This window comes from Hippichthys cyanospilos, chromosome 18, assembly GCF_059441005.1.
Source record: "Hippichthys cyanospilos isolate Australia breed blue-spotted pipefish chromosome 18, RoL_Hcya_1.0, whole genome shotgun sequence".
Taxonomy (NCBI): domain Eukaryota; kingdom Metazoa; phylum Chordata; class Actinopteri; order Syngnathiformes; family Syngnathidae; genus Hippichthys; species Hippichthys cyanospilos.
In genome coordinates this window covers 13,212,684-13,232,744 of record NC_142386.1, presented here as the reverse complement: position 1 = coordinate 13,232,744, position 20,061 = coordinate 13,212,684, and the positions used below count along the sequence as shown (strand labels likewise).

Sequence of the window (20,061 nt, the reverse complement as noted above, 5' to 3'; positions counted from 1 at the left end):
CAGGGAGGCAAGTTGCTCTTAAAAATAATAATTTAATATGAAAATGAAAAGAAGAAAACAAGGATTAAAATAGCATCCCAAGTAACAAAAAAGTACGACAATGGACTTGACTCTTGAAATACAGCACTATGACTCACGAGGACAAGGAACTGTCAGCACAACACAACATCCACAGACAACGACCTGGCAAGAAATGAAAGAAATCAGGAAATCAAATACACTCAAAACTGACGAAACAACAAGGAACACCTGAGCAGGACACAATTGGAGCAGGGAGCTGATGGGCAGACATGAAGTAGGTTAATGAGGACAGGTAGATGCAAACACTAAAGAAGATACAGACAACAAAACACGAACAACTACGAACACAATCTCAAACTCAAGACATGGAAAGAACACAAAAACCAACTCAAACCTAAAACAGGAAAGAAAGAAAACAACCTCCGCAAAATATAACATCAAGGCCAACATTTTGTTTAGACCTACTGCGGAGTTTGATGTCTCAAATTTGTGTTGTTATTCTTATTATGTGAGTTTGTTTTTACCAACTGCCAGGACCACCAGCACTTCAGCAGGTAAAACGACTTGTGTATGTGTGTGCAAGTATGTGTGTGTCTATTGATTTTGTCAGATTGTTTGCATTCCTGCTTTAGGATCAAAGTGGATTTCTGGGAATGTCTTTCAGTATTGTAGATTCCCAGCCAGTCAGTCTGTCAGGCCTCAGCAACCACCCAGAAGTCATGATACTGTTTCTACTACACCTTGGCGCACACACACACACACACATGCATGCAAGCATGTATACACACACACGCATTCACAATTTATGAACTCTGAACTTCAGCTGGGCTCCTAGGCATCACTGCCCACCTGTGCCTTTCCACCATCTATCTCTACAGCAGTGCTTCTCAATTATATTTTGCCAAGCCCCCCTAAGAAAGAGAAAACGTTTTCGTGCCCCCCTCCCCCACACACACATACTCGACGCGCTGACTATAAATAAGATTATAATCTATGAAAATTGTATAAGTATATCTAAATCTGTATCCTTTTAAACATTAACGAGAAAAAAGAAATATAAATCAACTTTTAATAAATTATTTAACAGTGTTTATATGGGTTACAGCTTAGTCTAAAACAGAAAAATAAACACCAAGTGCACCAACGTGCCTAAAACTACAATGAAAATTCTCATTTATTGCATTTACACTTCACATGACAAAAACAAAGCCTTTTTCCTTTCTGTTTGAGAAGCACTGCACAACAGTAACATGAGACACACACAGGTGCACACCAAACCCACACACAAACATACATCCATTAATTAGGGATTATCGAGACCAGTCATACTGTACGTCATTATCCAACAAGTTACATGGCTGCGAAACTGCAAAGCGACAAGGTTGCAAAAGTCTGCAGAAATAACCCTGACAAGGATGAATTAATGACTGAGTACGCACATCGCTGTGTATCATTTTGGGCATATAGATCAAGGTCATTGTGGATGTTTTTCACTTGGTGCACGCTACGCAGCCATCTTGTGTGAGTGTATGCATGTGTTGCATGAATGACACCCAAAATAGACACCAGTCAGCAAAAATGAAGAGCAAGAACATTGAAAAAGAGGCCTGCAATCGACTAACTACATTTTTCCTATGTGGCCTGGACTGGATGCTTTTGATCATACAGAGGGTGGTTAGCATGTTTATAATAATAATGATTATGAACTCGCTAACCCGAATACATGTGAGCATGTGCAGCTGCTGTAAAGAGAAAGAGAGAGAAAGACAGAGAGAGAGAGAGAGAGACAGAGAGAGAGAGACAGAGAGAAGAAAGCGAGAGACAGAAAATGAGAGACAGAGAGAGAACAATAGTATTGGGACACACCTCATTCTAATTTTAGAGTGGAAGAGCTCATGCATTTATTAGACACTGGATCCTGGTCATGAACTTTGCAGAGCATCTTGGGGGAACTCCAGCTCAGTATCCAAATGATGGCAGGATTCCATCAACAAGAGGACATATAAACAGAGGACCTGGAAATGGACACCCCAGGTGTTTATGTCAAAATATAGCTTTTTTTTATTGCTAAGAGTTAATACTTTATAGCACCGGATTTTCTAAGTCTGCTAGGTTTCAAGATATTAACATGATCACTCTACTCCTATTAATTTCTTCATGTTTGGCAGGTCGGATAAAAATATTTACGGGCCGCATACGGCCCCCAAGTCATAGTTTGCCTATGGCTGGGTTACATATTGGTGTTAGAAAAGGGAGCATATTAGTGTCATTATTCAAGTTTGTTGCTGCCAGGCATGGCGGGTGAAAGGGGACTGGACCCAAATGCAGAGAAGCTGGAGGCAAGGGGTCCTAAAAAATACTCATCAAATAAAAGATGGAGAAAAACGAGCAAGGACAAAAAGGCATACCGAGTACCAACCAAAGGAATAGAAAACAACTACTGTACTACAAAAATAACACTTGAACAGACTCGGAGGGGAAAAAATGAACTGAAACTAACAGAGACAAAAATGACTCCGTACAGTGACAGAAGACAACTGGAGCGTAGACATAGATAATGACCCAACAACTAGCTGAAAGCAACTGGGAAATAAATACACTCACACTAATGAAGTAACACGCAACAGCTGGGCAAGAACAATAGGTAAGGGAAACTGATTGGATGACATATGGAAGGCAGGTACACACAGACAAGTGAAAACATTCAGACTAACAAGAACACTGACAAGGAGGACAGACCCAAGGGAACAGAAACATCAACTTAGAAACATGAACAAAAACCCCACAAAAAGAGAAACCCGAAAACCCCCGCACACTCACAAAAAAAAACAACAAATTGGACATGACAAAATTTGTATAAACCCGAAGATTAACATTCGGTTTATTGCTTCCGTTCACGGAATTAAAACAAACAAATATTTCCAATATTCTAATTTTAAAAGGGTTATTGACTGCATGTAAATGCATTATTGTTGTGGAGGCAACAAATTCATGCATGACTATTCTTGTGAGTTATTGATAATTAGGGGAGTGCTTCTCAAATCGAGCTTCTCAAATGGTGACTCCAGGGAAAAGGCTTTTTTTTTGGGGGGGGGGGGGGGGGGGGGGGGGGCTTGGCAAAATTATAATTGAGAACCACTGCTTTGGGGAACACTTAACTATGAGGAGAAATGTGTGTCTTTCTTTACAATCAAACTTTAAATAAGAACAAAACATGTCACATGTTTTCAAACAGTTTGATTTCAAATCCCTTTTTGTCTGATACGGTTTTGTGCGTCTGTGTTTGTGTGTGTATGACTGCGTGAAAGCGATAGTGTGTGTGTATTTACATGTGTGTTGCATGGGGAGGGTACTGCGTGGGTCTCACATCTGGTTCTCCTTGTCACACGTCCAGCCACTCATGCACGTAGACAACTTCGCGCTCACGTCTAGACACGCGCATGCGAACGCGACGTGAGTGCAGGACATTTTAGTGGCGGGAAAACCGAAGAAGTTATTGTCGATCCGGAGGTGACGCAGAGGACGCTCACTGCGGCACGGACTATTTTAGGGGGATTTTTTTTTTTTTTTGAGGGGGGGGGGGGGGGTGAAAAGAGCGAGGAGAGGGGAGAGGGGAGGGGGGTGGCGCGGGGGCGTCTCGTCTCAGGACCGGGATGCGTGAGACATGACGAGCCCGCGGAAGACGGCCGCGCTACAGCTGCGGCGGTCCATCAGCGAGCAGCTAAGGGAGTCCACGGCCAAAGCGTGGGATCTACTGTGGAGGAATGTACGAGAGAGGCGACTGGCAGGTCAGCCATTTTGTGAGCTTCTCATTTGATTGACTGCACGCCATCTTCACCGGTGACGTCACGCAGTTTGTCTTCAGTGCGGTAAAGTTGTGTTGCTGGTGTGTGTGTGTGTGTGTGTGTGCGGCTGTGTGTGTATTTTGAGAACCTCAATGTCACATTTAGCATGTTTTGGGGGGGTGGGGCCGAGAGTGAGTTCATGCCGGGTTTCAGATGCTACCTTGTCAGCATGCGCGGTGCCCGGAGTGCACATGCACAGGACGGGTGTCAACTATTCCTTCTGCGCGCCAATGCGCCAAGTTTAGCATGTTGGGGAGAAGGGTTGGAGGGGGTTAGGAGAACTTGTTGATAATTTAGTTTGGGTCAAGTAAAGCCTATATTTTCATCCTTGTTATAGTCACCTTGAGCTTTTTTTCTTTTTTTAATCAATGACAGGTTTATAAGTGACTTAATATGCTATGTGTTTGCGAGTAGATGCATTTTTTTCACTTGTATCAATATTTATTGTATGCATTTTCCAATCAAATTTCAATTGTGCACTCCTCAAATAGTGGAGCGGGGTGGGCAAAATGCAATGCCAGTGGGGTGCACGTGTGACCCTGGGAAACTGGCTTTGATTTTGCATGTGTAATTGCAAATCCATGGCACCAGGTGGTGCTGTGGCGCTCTCACTGTCACAAGTCTGTGAGGGAGGTATAAATTTACTGGACTGCCGTGAACAAAATTTTCACATAAATAATTCATGTGATTTAGACAACAACCAGCATAATCTTTTATACCTTTTTCTTCAGGTTAAAATTTTAAAAGATATTGGTGCTCAGTGGTCCCGTTTGCCTGCGTCCCCATGTCCCAAGACCCATATTTTTTGAAGGGGGGCATATACTTTGAAATCAACGTGCGTCCATTAGACGCATAATTTTTTTTAACATCAAAATATTAATCATCCACCTACTTTTTTAGTCAACAAAACTTGACGTCTTCCGAACATTTTTGACAACTTTGTTGTCCATGTTTGATTTGATCTCGCGGAAAAAGAACGTTAATCAGCAAAAGAGAACACAACTTTGTTAAATACAATAGAACTCTACAACAAAATCATGTTTCACAACAGGGCACTTTTCACCATAGCAAATCTATGTCCTGGACATAAACATAAAAAACGTGTTGTGCAATCTACAATTTGACTGAAGTTAAAAACAAAACCATAAACATTTAAAAACAGAAAAATAAAAGAAAGAAAGAAATGGCCAAATCTGCAATAAGCATTCATAGTCATATATACATCAAAGTATTGTATAATGTCTTTCACTTTACTTTGTCCATCTTTCATCTTTACTTTTTTACTTACTTCAAATAAGCTCCACACGGCTCCAGGGGTCAAAATTAGATTATTTCGGCAGCCATGCCCCTTCGGGTCACATTTTCTGTAACACCTACCTAGCTGAATGCTGAATTGCTGAATTAAAAGTAATGTTAATGCTTGATGATTAATAGTGATCTCTGGCTCGTACTGTTTTGGACTGAATCAAATTACATTGCTTTTTTCTTTTGTTAATGCTGAAAAGAATACAATTTTAGGTATATTTATACAATTTTTATAGCTCATGATCATATTTGTAGTCACTGTGGAAAGTGGGGGTTATTTTCTCTTTCCTGGGGGGGCTTTACAAAAAATTGTTTAGAAGCACTGCATTGTGGGTTTCCTAATGAAGAGTACAATTTGTAGTGAAAAACCACCTTAATATTTGTTGTGTGTAGAATATAACGTGCACAAGTTTTTTTTTTTAACCTAATACCATAGTCAAATAATAAAAATGTGTAATTTGACTGTGACGGTGTCAAAATTCATCACACATTCTAAGTCAAGTTGTATTACAGTGCAATCATTTTACCTCGAGAGGGCGCTCTTGTCAAATCTCATGCCTTATTGGGAATTTTACTCAAGTATTGTGTGTGTGTGCGTGTGTGTGTGTGCATGCACATGCAAGAACTGTCATGTGACCAGAAGGAATGACATTCGTGTGGGGAAGCTGGAGATCTAGGTGAGAGACACCAGTGTTGGAGTAAGGGATGAGATTGGTTGCCAGGAAGTCAGGGGCGGGGCCTCCATTCCAGTGAGGGCATGTCAGAGGAATTCTTGAGGAGTGTTTGCACCATAATCATCCCGAAAAGTCAGCCTGTTCTGTTTAAGAGTCTCCAATGGAGAAAGAAGAGGCAGAAAGCGAATATAGGATCCCCATGGAGCCCACCAATAGTGATGAGAGTGACAGCGACAGTGCCAACGAAGGGACGTGCCTGGAGGCCATGACCCCCGATGGCCAGGATCACTACCTGAGGCTGGGCCAGACCCCTCAACGCCGCTCAGCTCTACGCCTCTCTCGCATCATTGCCCGAAAGCAGCTGCTTCGAATGCTGGAGCAAGGTAGACCCTCAAGTCAGGGGTGTCAAACTTTTTTCGTGGGCCACATTGTAGTTACAGTTTATGTCAGAGGACTGGAATAACTTTTAAGTGTGTATATCACACACTTACCTAATTTTGAGATCTGTTCAAAAGACAGATTGGGAACAAAAAAAGTTTTTTGGTGAAAACAATTTGCAATGTGCAAATTGCAATTTTTTGATATTTTAGCCAGAAACTTAAAGTTAAACCAGCATTTCGTGGGCCTTATAAAATGATGTAGCGTGCCGGATCTGGCCCCCGGGCCTTGAGTTTGACACCTGAGCTCCAAGTCAACTTTTTCAAAATAGCGGGAATTTGTCGATCAGGTCAGAGAACGTTCTTTTTTGCTGAAGTCAGTTCAGGCCCGACTTGTTAGCTGCCCAAAGTCATTAAAGGCCTTGCAAATGTCATCAGTTGGCTACGAGCGAGTTTGGGGTGTCAACACCAAAATCTCTAGTGTGCCCCGTTCACGAGTTGCCGTTGAAAGGATTAATGCAAAAATCAGGGGAAATTCTAGATAAAACATTGGCTTTTCAATGTCCAAAACTGACGTCCAATTTTGAATGGCAGTAAATGAGCCTAATATGGGCTAAATTTGACACCGATTTAGAAGGGACCGCATAGTGGCATACAGAAAGTCATCATGTTTTGACACTACATGCAGTATTTTAGCCTCCTTGTGTTTGTTTTCTTTTCCTCTGATACCACACATCAAAAACATCAAAAAGCCCAATTTGGGTCAAAATTTCCCCTGGGGGTTGTATGTGTTGCTGTGGATATTGAAAGGGGAACAATTTGACCACTGCTTCCCCTGCTGGAATGCTTTGGAATGATATCGACTGCTGTTGAACGATGAATTGAGGTGTTTGATCACTGTTTCTATATATTATTCTTGTTCACACGATTTTATTTACTGTAGAGAACACTGGAGCGAAGCAAGTTTGCTACCTTATCGTCCTGCATACTAAACTACCCAGAGCTACTTTCAGTGCTCTGGACATGCTCAAAATCAGAGTTTTGTGCAAAACAACCCAAAAACATGGGTCACAATGACCCAATTTTTGTAGAGTCTCTCTCTCTCTCAATATATATATATATATATATATATATATATATATATATATATATATATATATATATATATATATATATATATATATATATATATATATATATATATATATATATATATATATACTTCTAAAACCTCATTCCAGTTTGAAACCCTATTCTGAAACAGTAAGACATATACAAATAGGAAAAAAACTACACACGCTGCCTCAACAGGCTGCTGCTCATTGATCTACAATGGATTAAGCACATGTATGTCTTTGGTAACTGCAGCCATTGTTTTCATCAGCTGTCACTTCCTCTACTTCCTTTCACATGATGTCTGTTTTCCTCCAGATGTAAACATAATAGGGCAACAGCGCAAAGTCAAAGCAACCCAGCGTGCCAGGTCTTGTCATGTTGAATGTGAGGTGTTCAAAGATTTTGATGGGTGAAAAATGCAACCTGTGCAAACGAGTTCTATCCTGCTGCCAAGCTGTCAATCAAGTCCTGCAAAATTATTCATTTTGTTTCATTGTGCATTGTCAATCTACAGTATACGCCACTAATGACAGTTTAATTACATGGATAACAGCAACAACTATAATAATAATAATAATACTTGTAATAAATTTAATTCATACATGTTACCCCTCGGGGAAATCTTCCAAAAGCGCGACACTATGCGTCCTCTAGAAATATGATGTGTTATTATTCCTGTTCCCCTTTTTAGTGCAAACCAAGATGGTGCCATTAGAGAAATGAAGTTTGCGTGGAACTTCCCTGTCGGAGGAAATGCCTCACTACAAACCTCACTACAAATGTTCTAACCTTGTTTCTGTTGTGATGTTGCCCACAGGGACAGTCAGAACTCATAGCTTTTCTCACACAGCTGAGACCACTCTGTCTGTCTGTCTGTGTTAGGGTTTAGTTTAGGGTAAGGGTTAGGGTTAGGCAATCATTTCTGACTGTTAAGAATAGGATTAGGGGCAAGGAAATGCATCATGTCAATGGATATGACTTGTGAGGACTCACAAGTATAGCCGTATAAACGTGAATATGTGCTCTTGGTTCTTGCCACAAGGTGAGGACACTGGTTTTTCACTGTCTATTGTGGAGACCATTTTGGCGAAGCCCACAAGTTCAGACCTCTTTTTTTGAGGGTCAAGACTTGCTTTTAGAGTACAGGTTTGAATTGGATTTTGGTTAAGGTTAGTGTTAGGGACTATGAAATGCGTTATGTCAATGACATTCTACGATGTACGTGTGTGTGATGTGTGAGCGTGTGTGTGTGTGCGTGGGCGTGTGTGTGTGTGTGCTGGTGCCTGTCCCAGCTGGCTTCAGGCGGTAAGGGGACACCCTGAACTGGTTGCCAGCCAATCGTAGGGCACACAGAGACGAACAAACATTCATGCACCCAATTACACCTATGGACAGTTTAATACAGTGGCCCCCTGGTTTATGACGTCCCTGCCTTACGTTTTTTTCACCTTACGACGTGGCCCGTGATGTTTTTTTGTCCCTTCTTTACGCCATTTCTTTCGTCCTACGACACATCCAACATGGCAGTCAGTGTGCGCGACACATCCAACATGGTGGTCAGCATGCACTCATATGTCTATACATGCGTCACCGCTTACGTCACTACAATGCTGGTTTGCTAATGGTCGGCGTCACGACTCCCTAAGATACTGGTCTATTATTGGTCGGCGTCACGGGGTTATGAAGATGGCTGCCAAAAGACTTGATCTTGTTTGAGAGTGCTTTCAATATGGTATTTATTGTGCATTTTAGTGCTTAATTCAAACTTGTGTGTTTCTTTAATGTTTAGTGGCATGTTAAGAAGAGACTTGGGCAACTATAGACAGTACATTTTTTTGTGTGTTTGCTATTCAATAATGTCAGTAGTACAGCTGACCCTCCAAGGCGGAGACAAACCGAGTGTAGCGAGTCACTTCCTGCCACACAGGCTTAGCAGCTGAATCGCAGCGATGAAGAAGAGGAGCTAGCGGGGGCTTAGCACAGTATCGGGCTGAGAAAGAGGAGGAGGAGGGATGAAAGGCAGTGTGCGAAGGTTAGTTTGAAAGTTTAGAGGTATGAGGAGAATCCGTGACCCAGGTAGGACGAAGATGTGGTCTGAGCCATGAAGACATCAAGTAAGCTTCTTGTCTCTTTTTCTGGTCAATTATGATGATGAGAAAAGTTAATGGTGAAGGCTCCTGGCTTTGGAAAAGTTGTGGGAAAGTGGCCACAGGAAGTCGGCATCATTAGCGGCTTTGATGGAGATAAATGTTTGCTTTTGATGGACCAAGTTGACTTCTGCATGGTTCTTATACTGTGGCTGCTGTGGAGTTTGATCATATTAAACAGCCAGAAGATAGATTTTATTCATTCATTTGGTCCATTATACACATACTTCTATACTTTCTTTAGCCATGTATTTTTAATTTCTAAATGAATTACTGTACATATAACTGGAACTATGGATTTGCCATGTTAACTGGAGCTCATGATGGTCATTACACATCCAGTGATAGGTTGTCTTAAGGCTAAAACCAGTACAAATAGTTTAATCTGCATTGTATTGTCAAAAGACACGATAGAAAATCTTTTTTTTTTGTATTTTAATCCCTTTATAACTTAGTTTCACAGCATTGCGATGCATTGTTTATGCTGTAGGCAAAAACAGTTAGTGGATTTTACAATTTCAATGTTAATATTCAAATTCAAGATCAGTTGGATCGGATAGAGGCATATGTTTCAAAAATAGATGGTTTCGGTCGGCCTAACGTTAGCAGCTAGTCCTCATCATTGTTAAGGTGTTTTACATACTGGCTGACATAAGAGTTTTGTATGCTTAACTATTGAAAATGATACACATTGACCAGAACTATTTCTAGACTATTATTATAGCAATTGTACAGTGAAAATTAGCGTTAGCTTACCTTGTCATTATTGCTATTTGCGACAGGGATCTTGCTGACAAGGTTTCCAAATGCTGTGGAAAGCGGCAGCACATCTGGTGTCAAAGTGCTATCCCTCAGCGAGAGAGGGCAATCATCCCTGTGTTTTCCTTTCGCTAACTTCATGTTAATATAGCACCCCTTTAAAGAGTTTGTCAAATGACTGGTCGTGAAGTGAAGTGGACAGCTTTTAAGTTGGTGCGCACAAAGTGCACCTAACGATGATATTTTTCTTCCCTTTATCTCTGACGAACTGAAAGTAATGGCCGTATGTCCATCTTGTGTACATATTGTCCATATTCAACCCGCCATTTCATCTTAGCATCACAGCAAGTAAACATGTTGCCATGGACTTTTCTCCTCTGATCCCGCAGTGTTTTTTGCGAATTTGGTTGGAAAAAACACCACTTTCAGGCTAAAAATGCAGTGTAATGTATTACTTTGCTCTCATTTATAACAAATACTCAGGAGCAAGTACAAAATTATAAGTGACACGGGGACTGAGTGAGCAAAAATGGAGGAAGGGGGAGAGGTGGAGTAGAGGAGCTGCCGAAGAAGTCATGTTGACATGAGTGGCTACAGACTAGATTTGATAGGTGATACCTTTTGTCAAACCATTTCATATGCGGTGTACACACGTAGGCTAGCCGATGTGCGTAAAGTGTTCTGCAAGGATGTTTATATTTACTTATGTTCTAAAGACAATAGGAAGTTCTTGTATGCTTATTTTTTACACCTTTCCATGGGTCTAAATGAACCCGCTTGGGACATTTCCCAACATGCCTAAATGTACTCACTATTTAGAATTTTTTAAAGGAAGACAATATTAAAGGTCACATCAAGCTAGTTGATGACAAAGTTTATGAGCATAAGGATGCTGCAATTTTGTCAACAGATAATGATTTTAGAGTGAAAGCATTAATAATGTATAATGTACAGGCAGGAACAAACCTACAGTAAAAAGCAATGCTTTGAGTTGTGAAGTATTAAGAGATCTTTGCGTCATTTAGCCGATCAACCTGTTCAACCAGAAATATAAGTAAAGTTCACTTGAAAGGAACAAACTGATATATTAAAACCATTTGAATTAAAAACAAACAGTAAACCAATGACAGCTGTTGTAAACTTTTTTCAGTTTATGTTTTCATCTGTTCATGTGTGAATTTTTTTTACAACCATTACTGCATGGCGTGGGGAACTATGACTTCTCAATTATAGGTAGTGTGAAGAATCTCAATAGGTATATACAGTATACTCCCATCTATTGGGAAACATTTTGCCTCAACAAGTGTTACATGTAAGTTACTAGGAAGTGCATCTACACAAAAGGATTTTCTGAAATTTACTTAAAGCTTGTTTGTGGTGATGATGCACCAAAGGAAGAAGTGCAGGTTTTTTTGGGGGGGCAGAGGTGCACTTGTTCGTTGGATGACCGAGCGATGGGCCAAAGTTGCAAGTGCAATTAGTCAATCGACAGAGCGACGGACCAACGATTACTATTTGGATCAACTTATGACTGTCGAAGGAAGGGTGTTGGACCGGCAGCAAAAAAAACAAAAATGCCCTCCTCTGGTGATTGCAGCTGATACTAGGATCAGAACCTCTCTTTGCGTAGTTTTACCATCATGAACTGAAAATTACTAATTACAAGAGTAGATAATTAAACATTTTAAGCAAAATACCAAATTAAAACAGGGTAACCCTAACCCTAACCCTTAAAAATGATGTGTCACATTCTTTTGTCACATTCTCTTTCTATTCTTACTTGGTATTTGGTATTGATAACTACTGTACGTAATCAAGATTGAAGTACTCACACTGGCATCGATGTGCAAAAAAGGTTTTATCTACAGTAACAGCCCTAATATATACACACTATGATTTCATGTTATGTAAATGATGCATAACATAATTTATTTTTTAACTCAACGGCCTATCCATATTTTATAGCAACATGAAGATGCAAGCAATTGTGTAGTTCTGTCTGATCTGCAGTTATGTAGACTGTATGCATTTAATTTATTGTTATTTAACTGAAAATATAGTCAATTAATTTTGTTTGTTGAAAGCATGTTTTGGCAACTTCGTCAGCACAAAAGTTTGCGGGGCACTTCAACGCGCTCAACACCCCCCTTGCACCCACACACACACGCACACACACAGTCTGCTATTCCCATCCCGGCATTCCAAGCGGATGAAAGGGGGAGGAGGAGCGTTCCGCAGCGACGCTCTGGGAATTTTCAGGAATGATGCAAGGAGTGGGAAGTTCAGATGTCCAAGATTTTATTGATGCCTCAACATTTTAGCGCAGCAGCTGACAAAATGGCAGCAACATTTGGCCATTAATTCAAGTTTAAACTGTGTCGCAATGATAACAGGGCCTGTCAAAGACTTTCACAATTACAACCACAGTTTACTGCATTTTTCCTCTTGCGCGTTTAATGCTTTGTGTGTGTGTGTACGTGTGTATAATTGTGTGATTTGTTTGTGTGTGGTCATTAACGTGAGTGTTTTTTGTTGTTTGCGTTGTCATTTTTGTGTGTTGTTTGTATGTGTGTGCAAATATGTAACGCTCCTCGTTTTCCTACCTTGCAGAACTGGAAGCTAAGGAGGCATGTGATTGGCTGAGAGCTGCCGGTTTTCCTCAATATGTGCAGCTCTATGAAGGTAAGGTTTGTTTTTTTTAGTGTTTTTGTTTGTCTTTAAACCCCCCCCCCCCTACACACACACACACACACACACACACACACAAACACACACACACACACACACTATTTCCCCCAATTTACCATCTTGTCCGCTGTTTCCACTTCCTGTCCAGAGGGAGGAGAGGGGATGGGATGGGATGGTGGGTTGCGGGGGTCATGGGAAAGGCCTTGGAATCACGACTGGGACTCTCACTGTGTTCTCCTTCCTCCCATTTCCTGTCACTTTCATTCATGCTGTCATTCATTTTCTACCCTCAAGACAGCCAAATTCTAACAATTTGGATAATATTTCTCATTAATTTATTTTTAGAAGCGTAGCTAAAAGTAGAAACCTATTAATACATAGTATAACTCAATATGCTTGCGCTAGCTAAGCTTTTTTAAAAAATGCTGTAAAATGAGGCTGACTTAAGTACAGTATTGTATAAACATCAAAACATATCACCAAACCTTTTAATTCAATCTAATGAAAATCCCCTAGTTTAATGCTAACATATAATCTGAACTACCATAGACAGGCGAGAGGTCATTAGCATAACGCTATATGCCTGGGAGCCTCTGCACATAAAATGTTAGCAACTGCTGCTCTCCCCGTCTGTCTCTCTCAGAATCTCAGTGCCCCATCAATATTTCTGCTGTGAGAAGAGACCATGACTTTCTGGATCCAGACTTGGTGGAGCCTCTGTCCCGGTAAGCATTTTGCCACTTCTGAATTCTTTTCCACTCGCCCATCCACTGACTATTTGAGGAAATAAAACTTGATGATAGTGTTTGTGTGTGTGCATGTGTGCTACAGGCGGCTCAACACACTGAACAAGTCCGCTTCTATGAAACTGGACATCAGTCACCCCAGGAAGAAAGTAAGATATTTCATTTGTTTCCAATTTTGATTAATTCATTTATCTTTTGTCACACTGAAATAGGCCACATCTCCACCAAATTTTTGTTGATGTTCTGGAAGTGACCATTTTATGTCAATTCAGACTCTGACCCAAATGGGCCTGAATTACTCAAAAATGCTTGTACTCCCTCTTCAACCAACTCCGCGGGCTTTCAAAATGCTCTCCTTCCTAATGTTTCCGCAATCAAAATGTGAGACTAAAGCTTCATTTAAACCAGTGGTTCTCAAATCGGGGTACGTGTAGTCCTTAGGATTACACATTGTCCCTTTAAGTTTCTTGGAACTCTCAGAAGTACAGTTTGAAGAAATGACTTCAGAAATCTGTATTCTTCTACTGGCCTCCAAACTTGTAATTTTAGAATAAAGTTAAAAGGGACATTTGAAACCTTTGTTTTCAATCTTTCTTTTTACCTAAATCTCCCATCGCTGAAATTTGTGCTAAAATTGGTCAATCTGCAGGGTGAAGACTCAGATGAAGATGCCCCAATGGCCATCAGCAAGCGTTGGACGTTTGAGTGGAGCAGCCGTCGCTGGTCTCGCTTGGCGGACTTGCTGTCGGACGGCGCCCCTCAGGAACGAGGCGACGGCCCACGCAGCACGGCAAGCAGCGAAAGTGCTCTGAGTGAACTGAGTGAGCAAGAACTGGCTGAGATCTCCTCACTACACAGCGAGGACTCAGCCTCCAAGCCAGCAGACACCATGTCAGTGGCATCCTTGTCGGCTTCCTACCGGCCGCTGCACTGCGACATCCCGCACTACAACTCCCTGCCTATCAAGGGGGGCCGCCATGGACAGGCGGGTCGCAGCAAAGCAAAGGAATTCCTGCGGCGGATGGAGCTGATGCGCACCTGGGGGCCGTCCACCATGCGCAAAAGCTCCAAGCGCAGAACACCGATGGTCATTAGCGGACCTGTACTGCAAGGTGAAGAACCCTTAGCCCTGCAGATACTGCAGTGTACCCCCATCAGCCAGTTAGAGCAAAACCTGACCAGGGACAAGGGAGAAACTCCGCCCGACTGCAGCAAGGACTTTGGCGCCAACTGCAGGGACCTCTCCAGAATGAACGTAAGCCCCATCCGTGATCCCACTCCTCCGCGAGCACGAATAGCCAGCAAAAGAAGCAGCAGGTATCTGGAGGACATGGAGATACCCTTGCGAGATGGACAGAGGATCCAGTTCCACTCGCATGAAAATCTCCTCATCCATATCCCCAAAGACCACAAGCCAGGCACTTTCCCCAAAGCGCTGTCCATCGAGAGCCTGGCACCTGGGAGAAACTTTGCTGACCTCGCTGTCTCTCGACCATGCAAACGCAACAACCTAAACAACATCTGCTCTAACAGTCCACTGTTCAATACTCCCAGCATGAAAGCTCAGAGGGGCAGCAGGGTGAGCATATATGACAACGTCCCTGGTTCTCACCTGTATGCTAGCACAGGAGACATCCTGGACCTGGAGAAAGAAGACAATCTCTTCCCGCACTTAGATGACATAATCCAGCACGTCAGTGGATTGCAGCAGATTGTGGACCACTGGAGCAATGGTGTACTCGCAGATAGCGAAGATGGCGAAGATGGTGAGGGCAGGACCACACCCGTCTCGCAGAATGACACCAACTCCACCGGGACCGGGCGAGACAGGAGGGATTCCGGCGTTGGGGCCTCCTTGACAAGACCGCGGTAAGAAATACATCAAGACCAGGGATACCAAACTCGTTTTCATTGCAGGGCACATCGCAGCCTAATCTGCACACTGTCATTTATTGCAATTTATTTTGTGGCCCACAAGTTGTGGTTTATGGATCCCAGTGGTTTAAATGGATGTTCATTTTTAGTGGTATATCTTTTATTCTATACATTTTCTATACTATATTCTATACACTATCTTCTATATATTTTATTCAGCAACTCAAGAAGCTAGATCGTGTAATCTCATCTGCTCCACCAATTTATATATACAAAATTGTGCAACCAATGACAGCGCACATCCATAATACAATTAATTTGCTCCTAATTTGAAAAGAAAAAAAATACTGCTTCTGTCATAGCAATAAAAGCATTAAATTGTGACCCTCTGAAGTGCTTTCACAACCCCAGGGGTACTCGTGCCCTCATTTGAGAACCACTGGTACAGGCAATCATGTCATTGTGTATTTGTAAATCACTGTGTGTTTACAGGGTGCGCTGGCCCAGTTTCAGGACATCTGACCATCTCAACCAGTCTTCAATATTGCACATCAGTAGCCAGTCGGCTGCTCAACTCAACCTGCTTCACAAATTCGCCTTACTACGCCTAACCGCCATCATGGAGAAGTATTCCTTGTCCAACAAGCATGGCTGGACCTGGTGGGTACAACATTTCTAAAGTGTTCTCTATGATTGACTTTCGCAACCTAGTACAGTAGGAAGGCGGAATGGAACCAGAGCACTGTGAAATTTCTGCTCACTAAGATGTTTTACTTAGCATGATGAAATTTGGTAAACTTGTCTACCATGTGTAGACCCATAAAAATGTTTAAAAAAGCCAAGCCCAAAATGAAGTCAGACATTTTGGTTCAAAGTGCTAATTTTAAACATTTCTAATTTAGGCCCACAAATCCATCTGTAATTCCTTGCAGGACAGTGCCAAAATTCATGAAGCGCATAAAGTCTCCAGATTCCAAAGACAAGAGTGTGTTTGGGGTTCCGCTCATTGTACATGTGCGGCGTTGCGGCTTCCCGTTGCCCCTTTGCCTCCAGCAGGCCCTCGCACACCTCACACGTAACAGTCTGGACCAGGTACTTATGCAAATGAGATCTTTAAAACAAATAAAAAAACACTACATTTTGCCACAAAGACCAACTTGACCAATAAATAACCCTGGCCTTTTTTCTGTCTTCTCATCTTGCTGGTCTTGGGGTTTCCTTTTAGGTGGGCCTGTTCCGCAAGTCTGGAGTGAAATCTCGTATCCAAGCGTTGCGTCACCAGTGCGATGCCTCGCCCGATGCTGTTGACTACGAGGAGCAATCAGCATACGATGTGGCCGACATGCTCAAGCAATTCTTCCGGGACCTTCCGGAACCTCTGCTGAGCAATAAACTAGGAGAAACCTTCCTGCACATCTACCAGTGTGGGTGATACCATTGTCCTTTTAAATGCTTCAATTAAAACTTGACATTTTGCCATATGTGACATTTTACTCTAATACACTATAACAATCACATGTCTGTGACACATACTTTCCATTTCCTTCCTCAGACGTGCCCAAGGAGGAGCATCTGCAGGCGGTTCAGGCGGCCATCTTGCTGATGGCAGACGAGAACCGGCAGGCACTGCAGACTTTGCTCTATTTTCTGCGCGATGTGGCGGCGCAGGTGGACGAAAACCAGATGACGGCCGCCAATCTTGCTGTATGCCTGGCGCCGTCCCTCTTCCACCTCAGCCTGACTAAGGGTGACGTACTCTCACCTAGGTACGGCGTCACACACTGATATGCAGATTTTATTCGATAGCGACAACAAGTTTGGGGTGATTGAAGTTCTCTGTCCTCCTGATTGTGGTGAAGGTCAATCCAGAGAAAGTATGCCAGCGGCAGACCAGATCAGAAGGACCTGAACGAGAACATGGCTGCAACTCAAGGCCTGGCTCACATGATCACAGAGTGTCATCGCCTTTTTCAGGTCGATTTAATTTTTTTTTTTTTTCGTTACTTCTTTTTCATGACTGGAAAGGCAGTATGACTTCAAAGATTTTCAATATTTAATGATCCGAAAGACACAAAACACTTGATTTCCCACAAACAGTCTGAGTCTCCTATTCCAGACAATCAAAATGCAAAAATTGCCCTAAAAATGCAACCTAAAGCGAGTTTGACACCCCCGATTTCGTGTCTGACCATTTAGAGTGTCCAATACACCTTCCATGCATGTTTTTGGAATGTGCGAGGAAGCGTGTCCCTCGCCTACTACCTGTAGACAGTTCCACTGATCCGCTCCTTCTTGAACATAACTGACTATATTTATCTCAATGGTACAGAGAAAAAAATAATTGGAATTGTGATCTTTGGATCTCGAAAAAATACTTTTTACCTTTTATTTTATTTTAAAGTACGTTTGGAGCTTGTACGTTTACTGTTGAGTAGATTTTTGGTTTAGCACTTTTACTTTTACTCAAGTCATTTTTTTACATAGGCTAGTTTTACTTTTACTCAAGTAAACAATCTGTGTACTTTGCTCAACACTGCCAAGCAGGATCATTGAAGATGCTAAACAATCGGGGGCCAAGAAACAATGCGTCCTTTGTGCGGGTCAATTGCAGGGCAATCAATGAATTGATCGGCAATCAGTCACAAGCCATAAATTGACAAACAATGGACTGGTCGCCAGTTACTCACTTGAAGGTCTCCCCACAGATCCCGGAGGAGATGGTGAACCAGTCTCCTAAAGCCTACATGGAAGCTGAGCTTGTGGCGCCTCCATTTGACGAGTTGGGTAAGGTACACCCGGAGGACATGGACGAAGGTGATGAGGATGTGGACGACGAAACTGAGATGGATGAAGGATCCTACCATGCGTACATGAAGAAGCTTATCCACAATCTTTTAAGGGAGACTAAAGACAGGAGCAAAGCATGGATGTATGGACCTGCAGGAGAACACATTGAACTGGCCTCCAAAAAGGTTCTCAAATTTTTGCACAATAAATTGCAATTGCATTTTCGAAAACGATTATGTCATTCAGTACTAGCTATTTTGAGACCCTCCTTTACACTAAAGTTTGGGGAAAAAAAAACTTAAGTGATGGTGAAAAGAAGCTCCTTGAACCATCAATACTTTTAGTCAACTGTGGTGGCACGTGTTCATGAGGACTATATTACTCTATGGCGTCATCAAGCGGTTGATAAAATGGACTACAATCTAGTTTCCACCTACAGTACAGTGGACCCCCGCCATACGAAATTAATCCATTTAGCAGTTGGGATCGTAAAGCGAAATCGTCATTCGGCGGGCAATAGAAACCTATGTTAATTAGCAAATGCGTATAAAACTCCAGGTAAAAACTTCAAAATTGGATGTACATATTCAAAATTGTTAAAAAAAAATATATCGTAAGTGGTACTTATATATAATCCACTGTACATATATACAATTAAATAACATCATAAATTAAAAAATATATAAAGGATTTATTTACCTTGTTGACGAGCTTGTTATGGCTATATTCCATAGCGAGGATTGCCTAGTCTAGCCTAACCTTCTTTGTATTTGTGGATTATCTCCAGCTTTGTTTCCATACTAATCATCTTCTTACTTCTCTCTTTAACATCTCTAGCAATCTTGGGACCCATGGCACCAATTCAAGTTTGAATTAAGCACTAAAATGCATATTGGCTGAAACACTTGATATTGCAAGCACTCATACAAGTTCAAATCTTTAGCATGTCGCCATCTTGTCACCGTGATGCCGACCCATAGCAGACCAGCATTGTAGTGACGCAAGCTGTGATGTGTGTAGTGAGGTATGAGCGCGGTGCAACTAGGAATGTTGATATGCTACTTGCTATTCACAATGTCCGGATTCCAACGTATAAATACGTCTTTGGGACTGAATGAGTTGCTCATGACGAAGCACAGTCGTGTGATCGCACCAGCTTTGGTTGTGCTTGCAGGTAGGTGACGGCAACCCTCTTCGGCGCTGGCGCGTCAGCACAGAAGTTGAGGCCACGCCCGCTGAGGTTCTTCACCGGCTTCTGCGAGAGCGTGCCCTTTGGCAGATGGAGCTACAGCAGGAGAAGGTTTTGGAGACCCTGGACAAGCAAACAGATGTGTACCAGTATTCCTGTTACAACATGACGCCTCAGCCCTGCACAGATTTTGTGATACTCAGGCAAGCTCGCGACACGCCGGTACTCAGTCAACATGGCTCGTAAAAAGCGATTAAATAATTTCAGATGTGTATTTATTTCTGTTGATGGTTTCCCTCAGGTCTTGGCATTCGGACTGCATTAAAGGCTGGTGTGCGTTGGTGTGTGTGTCAGTCGATCACAGTGACAGCCCGCTCGTGGCAACGGCAGTACGTGGCGTTGTTCTGGAGTCTCACTACCTGCTGGAGCCCTGCAGCATGCCGACCAGAACTAGACTGACGCACATCTCCAGAGTGGACCTCAGGTACGAGAAACAAAGTCAGTCCGGTTGAGACTTTGTTGTCATTCTCTG

The 20,061-nt window shown here is 42.2% G+C and overlaps 1 protein-coding gene across 4 annotated transcripts in view; it reads left to right on the top strand.

The window, feature by feature from the left end:
• Window positions 1-3,643: 3,643 nt before the first annotated feature.
• The window catches only part of stard13a (StAR related lipid transfer domain containing 13a), a 17,515-nt gene continuing 1,097 nt past the window's right edge, over window positions 3,644-20,061 (top strand). The window contains exons 1-13 of one of the 4 annotated variants that reach the window (XM_088441328.1): window positions 3,644-3,809; window positions 12,855-12,926; window positions 13,576-13,657; window positions 13,764-13,827; window positions 14,328-15,547; window positions 16,046-16,213; window positions 16,486-16,645; window positions 16,779-16,977; window positions 17,106-17,319; window positions 17,413-17,527; window positions 18,259-18,525; window positions 19,515-19,732; window positions 19,831-20,013. In XM_088441328.1, coding sequence (XP_088297454.1) covers window positions 3,686-3,809; window positions 12,855-12,926; window positions 13,576-13,657; window positions 13,764-13,827; window positions 14,328-15,547; window positions 16,046-16,213; window positions 16,486-16,645; window positions 16,779-16,977; window positions 17,106-17,319; window positions 17,413-17,527; window positions 18,259-18,525; window positions 19,515-19,732; window positions 19,831-20,013 — 3,086 coding nt within the window. In that variant the 5' untranslated portion in view covers window positions 3,644-3,685. Of the gene's footprint in view, window positions 3,810-5,976; window positions 6,229-9,398; window positions 9,453-12,854; window positions 12,927-13,575; window positions 13,658-13,735; window positions 13,828-14,327; window positions 15,548-16,045; window positions 16,214-16,485; window positions 16,646-16,778; window positions 16,978-17,105; window positions 17,320-17,412; window positions 17,528-18,258; window positions 18,526-19,514; window positions 19,733-19,830; window positions 20,014-20,061 lie in introns of those variants that run through there. The other 3 variants (XM_088441330.1, XM_088441327.1, XM_088441329.1) reach the window with 3 other exon arrangements.